General features: G+C 36.9%; 1 protein-coding gene across 1 annotated transcript; it reads right to left on the bottom strand.

Moving 5' to 3' along the window:
• Positions 1 to 835: 835 nt before the first annotated feature.
• Positions 836 to 11,835, bottom strand: LOC147855334 (structural maintenance of chromosomes protein 2-like). Its single transcript, XM_087330607.1, has 11 exons — positions 11,747 to 11,835; positions 11,132 to 11,238; positions 10,491 to 10,723; positions 10,263 to 10,395; positions 9,084 to 9,232; positions 7,854 to 8,724; positions 6,510 to 6,976; positions 6,128 to 6,223; positions 5,508 to 6,062; positions 4,970 to 5,420; positions 836 to 1,299 (listed from the first exon to the last, which is right to left on the bottom strand). The coding sequence occupies exons 1-11, from the start codon at positions 11,833 to 11,835 to the stop codon at positions 1,025 to 1,027; spliced, it is 3,426 nt and encodes a 1,141-aa protein (XP_087186733.1). The 3' UTR covers positions 836 to 1,024.
• Positions 11,836 to 15,341: the final 3,506 nt, after the last annotated feature.

A 15,341-nucleotide genomic window follows, 5' to 3' on the forward strand; every position in this document is an offset into this window, starting at 1 on the left:
ACATGTAATTGAGCTAGATATCCCCATTCAATGAAGATGGTTTTGTGGTTTAATGCAACATAATGTGTACATTATGGCCATCTGCATCTTTCTGAACTATGATACATTATCGTCGCAAAAAAAACTCATTTAAAAGCCTCCATTGTGTCAAAGCTTTGTTTTGAGAACGAGACATTTTATTTCTTCACCATTGCATAGTTTTCCCATGCATCTTTATCCTTTCTAAGTGATGGGCATGCATTCTTTCCACCATATGATTAGAAGGAACTGTAAGTTCAAGATATTTGAAGCTTTTTAGAATTTCAAGTGGCTCACTATTACATACAATTCATGGTTTATTTTGATTTTTAATCTTGGATACATAGCCTTCATTTTGGGGCTATAGACACCCAACTTAGTACACGTACAAAAAGTTTTCCAATGCACCCAAAACTTTAAGACATATTTCAAACTATCTGTAAAAAAACACCATTTCATTTGTATACAGAAAAAAAGTGATAACAAGGTTCCCAATAGAAACTTCTTTAATGCCTTGTTTTACAAACTCATTGATTATTTGTTCCAAAACATCAATGCATAAACCAAAGGCATCTTGTTTCAATCATTTGAAGACATTAAGATATATGTATAATGTACTATTATTGAAAGGTTTATATAGACTAATGTTTTAATATAAAGGTGACATTAAGATATACGTACTATTATTGAAAGGTTTATATAGACTAATGTTTTAAGATGAAGTTGGTAGTAGTGTCGCAGGTTCAAATAATGCAACACTTGGGTCATAAAATAGTAAGAAAAAAATATTATGTACAGGGAAAAGGGGAACTTATCATTCACAATCTCTACACATCTCGATTCTACCCTCTCATTCAAACATTAGAATTTGAGCTATACAAATGCATAAGCTTGATGCAATCTCGTTGTATAAAGAAATATTATGTACAGGGAAAAGAGGGACGTTATCATTCACAATCTCTATACATCTCTGATTCTGCCCTCTCATTCAACATTAGAATTTGATCTATACAAATGCATAAGCTTGATGCAATCTCGTTGTATCATTAGACTTCACCACTTGAATGAGTCTATCGCTATGCTGGTGGAAAGAAATATGATGACTTACACATATCACTTGGATGCCTTTAGCCACCATCACTTCTTTAATGAGTTTTGCTACTCGATTCTGGTTTTCTTCATCTAAAGCTGCATCTATTTCATCCATCAAATACACTGGACTTTGCCCAAACGCAACCACAGTCAATAAGAAGGCCAAACTTATCAGTGTTCTTTGTCCACCTATAAATAATAAATTCTCTCTCTCTCTCTCTCTCTCTCTCTCTCTCTCTCTCTCTCTCTCTCTCTCTCTCTCAAATCATAGATGGAATGAATGTGCTACACGTCGCTTAGAGGCGGGCAAACGAGCATACTATGCATTTGAGAACACATGCAATCTTGGAGATATTAAGTGTTGGGTCCTCAAGAAATATCTTTTCGACACTTTGGTGACACCGGTTCTTCTCTATGGGGTGGAAGTATGGGGTGGTAGCCTACCTAAATCTATGTGGAAAGAGTTTGAAAATGTCCAAAAACTTTTTCTTACAATGTTTCTACAAGCTAAGAAACAAACGCCCTACACCCTCCTCCTTGAGACGAGATCGCTTCCCATTGAGATCATGGCCATGGAAAGGGTTGTTGAATACATGCTTAAGGTTCAAAAACGTCCCTCACATTGACTTCTTAGAATTGCGTGGGAAGCAAGCAAAAAGATCCAAAAGACGCATAAAAGCAAAATTTTATGTTCCGGTTGGATGCAAGACATAGAAAAATGGTTTGGTAGATGGGATGCGAGACACTTGCTTCATGATGCATCATTAGATTCCTCTGTAAATGAGGCCTTTTTGCAACGCCAATGTATCATGGCATGAGACAAATGTGGAGGCTCGCGCTTCACACATTATACTACACATGTCGCACCTAACTACAAAAAACCATATTCTTTGCGGAACGAGGAAATCATACACATCAATACATGTTAGAGCCCATACCGTTATCTGCCATTCGAACCATTGCTTCCATGCGACTTAGCTCACATGCATTGCAATGTGAAACAGGGCGTTGGGGCACAAGTGATGAGAGTGGTCGACATGCACAATTTGCCCTAAACAAGTTCGCGAGTCTGAGTATCACACTTTGATACAATGCTCTGCCTTTGATCATATTCGACCATGCTTTCCACATCTCTTCGACCGAGCCCAATCTTTGCATAAATTCCTCACAACCACAATGTGCACTCTCGATTGCAACATTCATTGGTAAAGTTCTTGAACATCGAGAGTCACTACTCACTTTCACACGTATCACGTGAAATGTAATATTTTTGGTCTCATAGGTCATATTTAACCTCTGAACACGATAATATAATCTCTCTCTCTCTCTCTCTCTCTCTCTCTCTCTCTCTCTCTCTCTCTCTCTCTCCACAATCAAATGCATTGCGATTTGAGACGGGGCATTGGGGCAAAAGTGATGAGAGTGGTCGGCTATGCACACTTTGCCCTAAACAAGTTCGAGAGTCTGAGTATCACACTTTGATACAATGCTCTGCCTTTGATCATATTCGACCATGCTTTCCACATATCTTCGACCAAGCCCAATCCTTCCACAAATTTCTCTCACAACCACAATGTGCACTCTCGATTGCAACATTCATTGGTAAAGCCCTTGAACATTGAGAGTCATTACTCACTTTCACACATATCGCGTGAAATGTAATATTTTTGGTCTCATAGGTCATATTTGACCGCCGAAGACGATAATAGAATCTATCTATCTATCTTCTCTTCAAGTTTATTTTAGCCATAACTTGGTCATATGTGGTTTCATTTTGACAAGCTATGGCTTGAATCAAAGCTCACAACAAGACATATGATATGCTTAAGGAAGATCAATTCTATAATCAACTTAAATAGATTTCAAAAGTATACTTCTCGAAAGGGGGCCACAAAGTCTGGGACTATGATCAATAATGAGCCAAGATCACCAATGATTCTTGATATTAATGCAACAAATTCAACCAATGGAGAACATGCTTATGAGTCACGTGATTTCTCTTCACAAAACTATAAACAAGCAAGGTGAAGAGATTAGGACAATAATGAAGGAGAATACAAAACTGCAAATTGTTGTTATTAAGAATCGGGATCTTTAAGGTGAGATTCAAGAATGTAAGAAAGCTTCATAAGAAACAAATGATGTAGTCACCATGGTTTTATTGTATGCGGATGATGTAGTGCTTTTTGCGAATACTTTATGAGATGCACAAACGCTTATAAGGGCATTGGATGAATATAAGATAGGAAAATAGAGAAGAGAGAGAAAGAAGGGTGCCGATCCACCCGATCACCCTTCTTTCTCTTTCTTCTCTATTTTCCTATCTTATATTTGCTTATCTTTTGCTTAAACTAGGATTAAGCTCTAACATAAGATGATGAGATTGAGAGAATAGGAGAGAGTGAGAATAATGGGAATGGTTACAAATGAGGAGTGGTCCTCCTTATATAGGCCAAATATGAGCGTTGGGACTAGCCATTGGGGCTAACCATTGGGCTAGCCCTTGCGTGGTTCCCTTGGAACTACCCGTTGGGACTAGATTGTCCCAACCCAAGGTGGCGCCTTCTTTGGGATTAGGATTGGCCCCCTTGGTGAGTCCCAACTCAAGTTGGGACTATGTCCAAGTTGGGACAACCTAGGTACATCACAATTTTGTAGTTTGAATGAGATCCTTGTGCAAGATTCCACTCAGCATTTAAAGCTCTTCTTCTAAGAGCATATTCTATGTATCTTGGATAGCACATGTGTGTGAGTGTGCACTCCACCTTGTATATTCTTTTAAGTGGTAGGCTCTTGTTTTGCACAACTGCTTCTACTTCTTTAATCCCTCCTATTTGTTAAACCCCATAATTGTTTTTAGTTTCTATATCTCTCTACCTTTAGATAATTCAGAAAACCGTCATTCTATCTTCTACTTCCTAACAATGCTCATTCCCAACAATCCCGAGGGATTTCAAAACCACCTAGATGTTCTCTATGTTTCTCCAAAAGCTTGGTTAACCTAAACATGTGCATGCCGTGGGGTACTAGAGAGACAATGCACACATATCAGTTTGTGGAGCCACAAACTTACAATCTAGAGATGAAGAACTCTTTGATTTCTGACATTGACTGGACTATAAATATCCCCATAACCTACCTTACATTACACACGATAGCCCAATAAAGGACTCAAGAGAAAGAAAATTAAATAAACACATGTATAAAAATAGGAAAACTCTTGGTCACTAACGAGACTATGTTGTGTTAGTGACAAAAGATTGTATTCTTATTTTTGGTTGAAAACAGCTAGCAAAAGACTATGACTTATAGGGCAAATGTAAACAATTATCTATGATACACAAAGAGCATTCTGACTTCCAATCTTAACACCTGTAATTAAATCCCAAGGATATTCCTCGCTGCTTCTAAATTGACTTCAATTATCAACACCTAGTTGTTACTTCACAATGGTATTCTTGTTGCTACTAAATTGGCAAATGATTTTATCAATTCATTAGAATTTACAGGAATTTTACTTTAAATTGTGAATCACAATAACTGAAATTAAAAACAAAAAGGAAAAGCACCAAAATACTCCTAACTTCTTAAGTTTTCTCCTCGCTACACCTAAGTTTTTCAAATTCTCAAGAATACCCCCTCTGCAGTTTAGGGTTTAGGGTTTAGGGTTTATTTTCAAATCAATACTATCAATGGGTATTCTGGAAAGTTGGAGATCTTAGTGTTTTCTGATAAATAACCAAAAGTTAAATGGTATTTTTGTGCTTTTCCCTGAATACTGTTACTGAGTCTGAACTTTTTAGTTGACATGAGACCAACATCTGTTTCAAAAGATGAAAACTGAGGACACAATACGCACCTGATAGCTCATCAAGGTTGATCTTCCAATCTTGAGGACTGTCATTTAACCCATCTGACATATTAGAGAACCGGAATTTCACTCCATCTTGCACATATTGCCCTACTTTGATCAGATCCACTAGTTTGTTTGGCAAAAGATATTGGCAGAATTCTATGAAATCACGACGAATTGTTTGAAATACAACCTCATTAGCTTCCTGTACTTTTTCTCTTGTTTTCTCAATCCCTGTCATAAGGATGTCTATGGATTCAATAATGGAGGCCTTTCTTTCCTTGAACATTTTCAGACTTTCAGTCCTCTCTTTTATGGCAACTTGCTCTGCAAGCGATATGCCTTCATTCCCTGATTGTAAATGATTCAATTCTCCATTCATTTTCTGAAGCTTGTTCTTTGCACGAATCAATCCATATCTATCTTTGATAGTGTCAATATCAATAACTTCACCTTCCTATTGCATTCACTAATAGAAGGTTAATGCTGCATCAGTCAGAAAATTAAGCACCTTTTATCTATAATTTATAGTTTGAAGATGTACCAAGGAGAGAGACGATTCTTTCAATTCATTTGCAACTTCCTGTTCTTCTTTCCATGAATGTTCCAACTCTTTCCTTAGTTTATCCATATCCTCGTGAATTTCATCAATAGCTTTTTGTGCATCCTCTATTGCTTTTTTAACAATAAAACTCATCTCTCTCTGAGAGTTCTCTTCTTGAACCATTTTTTCTATCGAGTCACTGACTTGCTCCAAGTCTCCTTTCAACTGAGACAACTCAGTTCTGTATGATTGAACTAAGCATTCCAGCTCTTTTTTCTGATGCAATTTTTGCTTCAGGTCGATTCTATCTGCATCAATTTCTTCCTTCTGAGATTGACGCTTTGCAAGTGTTTCCATGATATAATCTTCTTCCTCCTTCACTTCCTCAAGAGCATTCTTGAGATGTCCTTCCCAAATCACAGAGCTTGTATCATCAATAAATGCATCAAGATGCTTTAGGTTCATTTCTACATCAGTTTGGGCAAATATGATACATTTTTGAAATTGTTGAAGTTGTGCCTCAAGTTTAGAAGCTTCTTTTCTTAAAGACATAATCTGCACAGAGTACAATACTTTAATATTTTTTCAATAGATTAATTATTTTGGCCTGTGTAGTTTACCTGTGATTCCACTAGGAGAATATCCTGAAATATAGCTTCTTCTTTCACTTTATATGTTTCAATATTCAGAGTTACTTTTTCAAGCATCCCTATTTCCTGTGAGAAAGACCAGTGCAGGATTTAAATAAATCCTCTTTTGTTTCAATTATATGTACTAAGCAATTATATAGACTGCGATCTACTATTTTATTCTTTGGAAGTGGACCAATGGAATCCGAGGGAATAAAGAAAAATTAGGGTATATCTTGAATTTCTCTCTAAACTTATTAACACAATTTTCAGAGCAAATTTTGATGCAAAATATGTCAATTATCAGAAATCACAGAGTCGTTTTTCTTCCCAAAATCCATTAACATCCTATCAAGGGGACAGATATTATCACCTTCTCAATGCTGACTTGTGCAGAGTATAATGATGCTAACTTCTCATCTGCTTTCTCTTTCCTAAGCTTGATATGGAGATAACCGTTGTCTGAATTGTCACGCCACCCTCCTGAAACTGAGCCAGGTCTATTCACTTTTCCATCAAGAGTGACATTGCAAATGTTCTTAGTAACAAGGTCTATTCCAACATCATCTGACAAAGCAATCACAAATTTTCCAAACGCTCTGATTATGGCTTTTGCAAATCGATGGTCATATTGAAGAAGATCGGTCGGATGGACTATGCTGCCTTCAGGATAGGAGTCCTCTATGGTCTTAGGGATTCTAAGCTCTTCCTCAAATTTAAGACGATCAAGTGGCCATATGCGGCAGAATTTTCCACCATTATTACTCTGATGATCCCATGCATCAAGTAGCCTGGCTGCTCTATCTGTTGTTTCAGTAACGCACACTTTCTTTATGAATCCTGAAGAACACATAATATATTTAATAAATAATAAGAAAGGACTTGTATGATATATTTGATCAATAATAAGAATGAATAAATTATCGAAAGAGGTGCCATATTCCCCTCAATTTTTCTTTATTTTTCGAAATGCCCTGCTTTTCTTTATTTCCCCAAATATACTTGGTTAACCCATGGTACCAGGAATTGAACGCACATCATTGGCCTGGAAGGCTAAGAGTTATAGTCAATGCCAATGTATTATTATGACACCTCTAATCAGATCCAAACGTGAAAATCTCTATTCATTCAGCTCCTTTATGGAAAAGGGAGATGCCAAAGCATACGGGATGCTTTTTTCTACCAGCCAGCAGGGGTACCTCACCCCGTAAGCAAAGTGGAAATAATGAAAGCCTGTTACTTTTTTTTAACCTCACACTTAATCATTTCTCTTATTCTCAGTGAACCTCTTTGTTATAGAGTTGTCGCAAATAGACGTATTGACGGTAGGGGTCAACAAGAATTAATCATTGGGGATAGACAAACTGGTAATACAGCGGTGTCTACAGATACAATTCTGAATCACAAAGGTAGAAATGACATAGCTACTGGTTCAAAGACCTCCTCATTAGCCCAGGTAGTGAATACCTTTAAGGATCATGGAGCCATGGAATATACCATTGTTGTATTGGAGACAGTGAATCCTCCAACCACTATGGAGCACTATTATATAGTCAATACATTGCCCTTTTCCCCAAGAATACATGATATATGAGTGCAATGATATGGCCAACATATTGCCCATTTTCTCTCTGTAGGGGTTGGGCAAGGGTGTTTGAAATATGACCAAAAACACAGGCATACGTTGCAATTATATTAGAAGTCCTAATTACACAACCTGCAATCACATTCATTGCATCCAAGTACTTGTGAATTTCTGCAATCTCATGCTTGAACTTAAAACAAGAATGAAGAGACCATGCAGGTAAAGCTGATTCTTGTAAGGTAAGACTTCCAAGTTGTGCATTCATAATATGGATCTGGGTTAGAATTTCTTCTGATGACTTCCTCATCTCCACAATTTTATGATAATTGCTTTCCAACTTTTGTGCAGAATTCAAATCATTAGACTCTTTGAGCTTCAGGATCTGTAATTTTTCTTCCTTTTTTGCTTCCAAACGTATTTCCCACTGGGATATTTCTCTCTTTGTAACTTGTAATGAGTCTTTCACATATTCTTCTTCGTTCTTTAATGTCTGGATCTTTCTTTCCGAAGCTTCAATATTCTTTTTGAGCTCATCCTTGTATTTATACAAGCCATCTTGAAAATTAAATCTTCCCTTCTGATTCTTAAACCTTAACTCAAGTTTTTTTATGCTTTCCTGCTTTTCTTTTAGCCTCTTCTGAAGAATAGGAATTTCCATTTCAAGGCTGTCAATGGTGAACCCCATGCCGTCCAGATGACATTCCTGCAACTTGATTTGTTGGATTTTTGTCTCAAGTGCCACGATCTCCTCTTCTCTAATGGTTATTGTGTCCATGATTTGCATTTTTTTTGTATTCAAGTGACTATAAGAATCTCTTGATGTAGTTTTGCACTTCTTCAAATAAGCTCTTTTATCAGCTATGATGCTCTTTTTCTCCTGAATCAAACCTTCAAAGGATTTCATTTTTTCTTCTTTTTTGATGATTCCATCTTTAATTGCAATGTGCCTCTGCTGATAAAATATGTATATCTGTCTGGAGACATACATTATGTCTTTTTTTAACTGGAAAAAAAATCACCCAAGTAGCTTAGAAAATCATGCCATTTATTTAGCTTCAGAATGCAGAAATATAAATTGCACAATGCACTTACTGTGCAAAAATCTAACTTGAGAAATAGTTATATCTTGCTAATATCAAACAGCAGGCCTAGCTTTTACTCAATGATGTGTTGAATAATGATTTATTATTGCTTGTTGTCAATTTTTTTATTTCGACAAATCAAATTCTTTATGCACAAGATTCCACTTACATAAAGATTCATGCAATATATCTGGAGTCATGTAAGCAATGTGTCACAAATAAATATACTACGATCATGATATGCTTCCAGAAACATAGATATGGTTGTTCCAAAGCTAACCTGTTCTGCCCTCAGTAGTTTTTCTAGGCGCACATTATCTTTAGCAATGCTGCTTTCAAGCAGATGTATGTTCGCTTGAATTTCATCAAGACCTTCTCTTGTGCTCTTTAGTTCTTTCCTCGCTGTATCCACTTCTTCATTCCATCTACCTGAATAGAAATTCCATAAGAGAAAATCAGTAGCCATACTCAGTACTTTAAGTTTAACCTGGTAAACTTTAAGATGTTACAGAACATTGCAATAATTGATTTAGCAATAATCAAACTTACTATTTTTTTTATAGTTAAATCATTTTCTTTTAGTAACTGTTTGATCTTTCCAGGAATAAAGAATAGCAAGGCTCACCCTTCCGAGTTGTTCTCTAGAAAACGATTTTTCAAATGAGTGAAACTCATATCCCTTACCTTATCTGACATTTTGACTATTTAGTCGGTTTCAAAGGATGGCAATGCTTTCAGTTGGTTTTTAAAGAAGATCTGTGACGCGCTAAGAAGAAATGGTCCAGATCTCCCTCGGTGGTCTAGCACAATGGTACGGGCCAATCCGGATGGCGATTTGCACCCGGGAGAAACCACTTTTTCTAAGGAGCACAAAATTTTCAAACTTATATTGAAAATTACAATTTACTCGTTACTAGTTTGAATTATCAACATATTGATTACAAAAGTATACACCATTTTTCCTTCATTTAGATTATTGTTGTAAGTTCTAACCAAGGCTCTATTATCTGTGTCAAAAATTAAAGACTCCTAATGAAACTCACTAGGTCTACTCTAAGGATCATCATTATAATCTAGATGGGGTATAAATTAATTTCCTTTATGAATCAACAAAGACATTGAAACCAAATAGCTTTTTCTACAAAAAATTCACAGCATTTATAATGAAGGCCTGTTTCTTGTTATCTGTGTTTCAAAGGGTATCAATGCCATTGACATTGATATTGTCATCATGTGTCCACCCACACCCTTTAAATTTAAAGGAATTAAATCAATGCGCTTGGGTCATAGCACGTCAGTCTGTTCAATGTTTTGAGCATTCTTTCCTATAGACTTGTAATAGACAGCTTTCAGCATAAACTAGTAAAGAGCACCCAAACTATGCAATTGTTTAGTTCTTGAACATGATTATGATAAAACACTTCCTAAATATAATTGGAATTGTAAAGGTCAGAGTCACCTGCTCCTGAAGCTGAAGATATGATCGAGGCTAATTTGAGAGGGGAATTCTTGTCAGCGAGTTCTGTAACATTCGACTGATGAACCACCGCAGACGTTTCATCTAACTGAAGCCTGAGTTCTTTCAGCAAATCCTTCAAAAATAAATAATTCAGAACCCCTTTACACAAACGAATGTATATATAATCACAACAGGAGAGAATATATTGAAAGGCATTACATAATATACCTTAACTTCTTTCATAGACTTTGGTTTCCCATTAATTTTGTACTGCCTGGCTTCATGAGGTAAAAGTTTCACAGACAAGTTTAAATTTGGTAACCCCTCTTTAGTAGAGCTGCCGCATAGGTGAATATCCAGAGAGACCTCACAAGGCTCTTTTGTTTCTGTGGATTGAAGCTCGGAGAGATGTCCAACACGAATGTGTGATGGTTTTGAGCAGAGGGCAAAGCAGATAGCATCTGCGTTTCAACCATAAAGACATGTAAACGTAGGGGCAGGAAGGAAAGAAAGAAAGATTAAGGTCTCATAATTAGCACAGAATCTATGTGCAATCAGCTCTGATAAGAAAGAAAGGTAGAATGAAAAGGCTTAAGGTCTTTATTTAGCAAAGAAACCGTGTGACAATAGCGCAGATGAGGAATAACGAAAGAAGCTTACAGTCTTAAGAAAGGAAGGGAGAACGAAGAAGCTTACTGTCTTAAGAAAAGAAGGTTTTATAATGAGCACGGAATCTGTGCTGGAAAAACTTGGATGAGTGATTAAGAAAGATCAATCAATCTATGAGAGATGAGCTGAAGGTCTTATATCAGGACACAATCTGTGCGGAAATTCATAACAAAGCTCTGAAATTGAGCAGTTACACTTACCAAGAACATTGGACTTTCCACTGCCATTTGCACCAACAATGAGATTGAAACCTTTGCAGAAGTTGAAGACCTGAACTTCATCTCCAAAGGACTTGAAGGCACGAATTCTGACCAAAATAGCTTTAGAAAAAGAAAGGTGAGAGAAGAAGGGATGAAAACATGCAGGCAAAAGCGAGAATTAGAACATCGAGAGGAAATGGCAGCTATCAGATGAGAGAAAATGTGACGAAATGCATGCAGGTAAAGCAAACAAATACTGATGCAGCAAAACCATGAGTGAAGAGGTGAAGAAAGAAACCGAGAGAAATCAAATAAGAGAAATGGCCAATATAGATGAGAGAAATTGCGAAAACGCAGAAAGGAGGCAAGAAAACTAAGATGCAGGAATCAGATGGGAGAAGAACCTAACAAGGAGAAAGGATCGGAGCAGGAAATCTGAGAGGGAGCTGCTGATGAGAAGAAATGCAGGAAAAAAGGAAAAGGTGCATAACGAAGTGAGAAGGGGATTGGCCAGTGATCAAGAGCAGGCAGAAGAAGGAAATCAGACGCACAGGATGGATGGATGGATTGGCTCAAGAGGGAGATTGAAATACAGGAAAAAGGTAAAGGAAAAACCTGAGAGAAGCGATGCGTGCAGGTGGAGATGGAGATGGAGGTGGAGCGCCATCGCTGGTGGTGATGGAGGTGGGGATCGCAGCTTCCATGGCGTAGCAGGAGTAACTGGGTTTAGGGTTTAGGGTTTTACTGTAGTAATCATCATCGGAAGCTTCATGAGGAAATCACTGGTAACAGTCGGCAACGGTTCGGTTTGAACCGAACCGTGTATTAACGATTTAAACGGCTCGGCTCGGTTCTAACCGTTAGAACCCGCGGTTTTAACGGTTTCGCGGGTTTTTTTTTTTTAAACAATCTTTTCATTTTCATGCCTTCTTCTCATATCTTAGAAAAATCTTTAAATTTTTAAATAATGAAAATTTTGAATTTTGAATTTTTGACCTAAGTTGAAAACGAAAACCGAACCACGATTTTAATGGTTTGGCAGTTTGATATTTTTTAAACAATTCGGTTTAACGATTTCGTGGTTCCGTTCTGTTCGGTTCAGTTTCAAAAATTTTAAGCACTTCGGTTTTGAGTTTTAATGGTTTAACAGTTTGAATTTTTTTAAACGGTTCGGTTTTAACAATTTGTGGTTCCGTTTTGTTCGGTTTTGAGTTTTAATAGTTTAACTCTTTGAATTTTTTAAAACGATTGGGTTTAGCGATTTGTGGTTCCGTTCTGTTCGGTTTAGTTTCAAAAAAAAATAACGGTTCATTTTTGAGTTTCGATGGTTTAACTGTTTGAATTTTTTTAAACGGTTCAGTTTAACGATTACGTTCAGTTCGGTTCAAGTTTCAAAATTTTTAAATGGTTCGGTTTTGACACTCTCAAACCGAACCATTGCCGATTCTTATCCATACATGCATATCTTCTTAAATTAAGAAATGCACTGTAAGGGTTGGGTTGAACCCATGACCACTGTTTTTGGGCAAAGTCTCTATAGCCCCTGTTAGAAATTTTCCTTGCTTTTAAATAACCTAACCAGAATTTAAATATATTTCAATCATCCACTTTCCTACAAGCAATAATGTCAACTGGAACATGTTGAAAAAAACAAAATTACCGCATACCAAATCTAATAACTTTTTTTTAGTGCAATACCAAATCAAATCAATCACAAGAATTTGGGATCCAATAAAGTATATATGTATACATAGAACATAATATTCATGTTCGTGGAAGCATTCAAACGTTTGGAAATGAACACGTTTGAAAAGGGAAAAATACGTGTTCCTTTTTTTTTTACTTTTTTTACTTCTCTCTCCCTCTCTCTTTCTCTTTCTCTCTCTCCTCCTCCTCATGAATCTTCTTCTGCTACTCATGATCAGAACGCCACTCATCCACCATATCTTGGTGGTCACGATTTCTTCAACCATTCTGTTGTGTTTCTTGATCCTCCTTCCCACCTAGTCTACAGGTATGGCTATGGAGATCTTCTTTACAACGATTCTGCCGCCAAGCCATGGATGCAATGCAACATGGCTTCTGCTACATCTCAGCCTCCTCAGTATAATTCATGGGGAGCGATGTGGAGCTCTGGGAAGCAGGTCTAGCTCGTGATCGTGGAGAGGATGAGGGAGGAGATCCTTAGAGCCAGGGACATGCTCAAAGCCAACATTAATCTCAAGAACAACATGATGATGAGCAAGAAGAACAGAAGCTTGATCCACCATGTCAATGAGAATCAGATGCCATAACCAAATGAATCATAGTCGTGGTGATCCTTAGAATCAGATGAATCATAATCATGGACCATGGTGATCCTCAGAAACAAAAATAGAATCAGAGTCATCATGATGATGGTGGTGATCATAACAATAGGAAGAATCTGAGGGGGACGAAGAGAAGGAAGGTGAATGGTCCTGGTAATATTGCCATAGAAGTTGAAGCTTTAGCTAATAGCCCATAACACCTGCTACGCTCTTGCTCTTTCTCCCTCTTTCTCTCTCTTTCTAACGTTTATTAGTGTAATAATTTCTAAACTATTGAAAGTTGATGACATGTGATTCAATCAATACCATTCTTATCTATCCAATCCAACGTTGAGATGATTTACCATACACGTATGATTAAAATCATTCTCAAATGCAAATGCACGTATGATACGTATGGTTCATTCTATGTATGTATATATGATCAAGGGAAAAAAAGAGAAAGACAAGAAATTGTGCATGAATTTCATGTTCACATTCAAAAGAGACGTATCCCATCCTTAGTGTCATTGTTACTAGTCTTAGATCACTCCAAGAACCTCTAACATCCATTGATATGTGGAGAAGACATTCCAAATAGACAGTGGACATTCTATGAAGCACATATGCTCACCTTCCCCTACTTGCCTCGGCCTCTACATAGATGAGGTAGGAACATGGAGATGGGAACTAAAGAGAGAACTCCGACATCAACTTTCAAGAATTGCATGGAACCAAGGAAAAAAGTTGAAAAGACACACAAAATCAAAATGTTGCACATGCATAGATGCTATAGTAAATTGGGGATGCAATATGTTTGCTTAATTAGGATGGCTTTGTGATTGAGACATTTCTGTAATGCCAATGTATGATAGCTTGGGAAAGATGTGGATGTTCATGCGTCACACAATCTATTGCATATGTTGCACCCTCTTATAAAACCACATTCTTCTTTCAATGTCTAGTAACGCATATGCTCTAGCACCTATCCACAAATCTCAATTCCATTCAACTTACATCACCTTTTGTTCAATACGAGACAAGGTGTTGACAGTTGTGGCACCAACGATAAGCCACATTCATCATCATAGGTTTTAAACTAAGATTGTGAATCAAGAGTATCACAATCTATTACAATGTTCCACCTTGATTTGAACTCAAGTTTGTTTTCACCCAAAATGTCAACAATGACACATTTGAGTTTGCTTTACCATCCCAATATGCATTGTTAAATGCAACATTCATCGTTTTATTTCTTGAACGTCAAAATCAATTCTCCACTTTAATATATAGTAGTCATATTTGGTCTTTGAGATAAATGTTTTAATTATCATAGAAATGCCTTGTATTCCCAACAATCCATAATGGCATCTAGCAAATCCAACAATTTTGATTTAAATTATTACAATCCATATTCGTTTTTAATAGTGGAAATTATATTATTCAAACAAAGAGAAACTGAGAGAAAAATATATTCAAACAGAGAGAAATCGACAGTAAAACAAAGAGAATTACAGAGTAAGAAAAATAGGCAAAATACATACCTTAGAGCTGTGAGCAAGAGATGTCGCGTAATCCGTGAGTAGTGAGCAACGAGCAACGAGCTATGACCTACGAGGTACGAGGTACGAGCAACCAACAACTAGGAAATCATATGACAAACATGCGCAAAGAGGGAAAAAAAGGGGGAAAGAAACATAATAACATTTTTCTTTTACCTTTTTTTTTCAAAACTATATAAATATCCGGTTCAAAAAATATGAACCGGCTAGATTCCAGTTGGTAGGAAAACCTACTTGGAGTCAATTTTGGCTGTCCACCACATTGGCCGGCAAAAGTCCCCCAATGTAACCTCTTGGTTTCCTTTGGCCAACTGAGCTATATCCATCAAAGCAATATAATATCTCTCTCTCTCACACTTG

Source organism: Azolla caroliniana, unplaced genomic scaffold, assembly GCF_043228905.1.
Source record: "Azolla caroliniana isolate FFs.n. ecotype wild unplaced genomic scaffold, voAzoCaro1.0.p SCAF_14, whole genome shotgun sequence".
Lineage (NCBI taxonomy): Eukaryota > Viridiplantae > Streptophyta > Polypodiopsida > Salviniales > Salviniaceae > Azolla > Azolla caroliniana.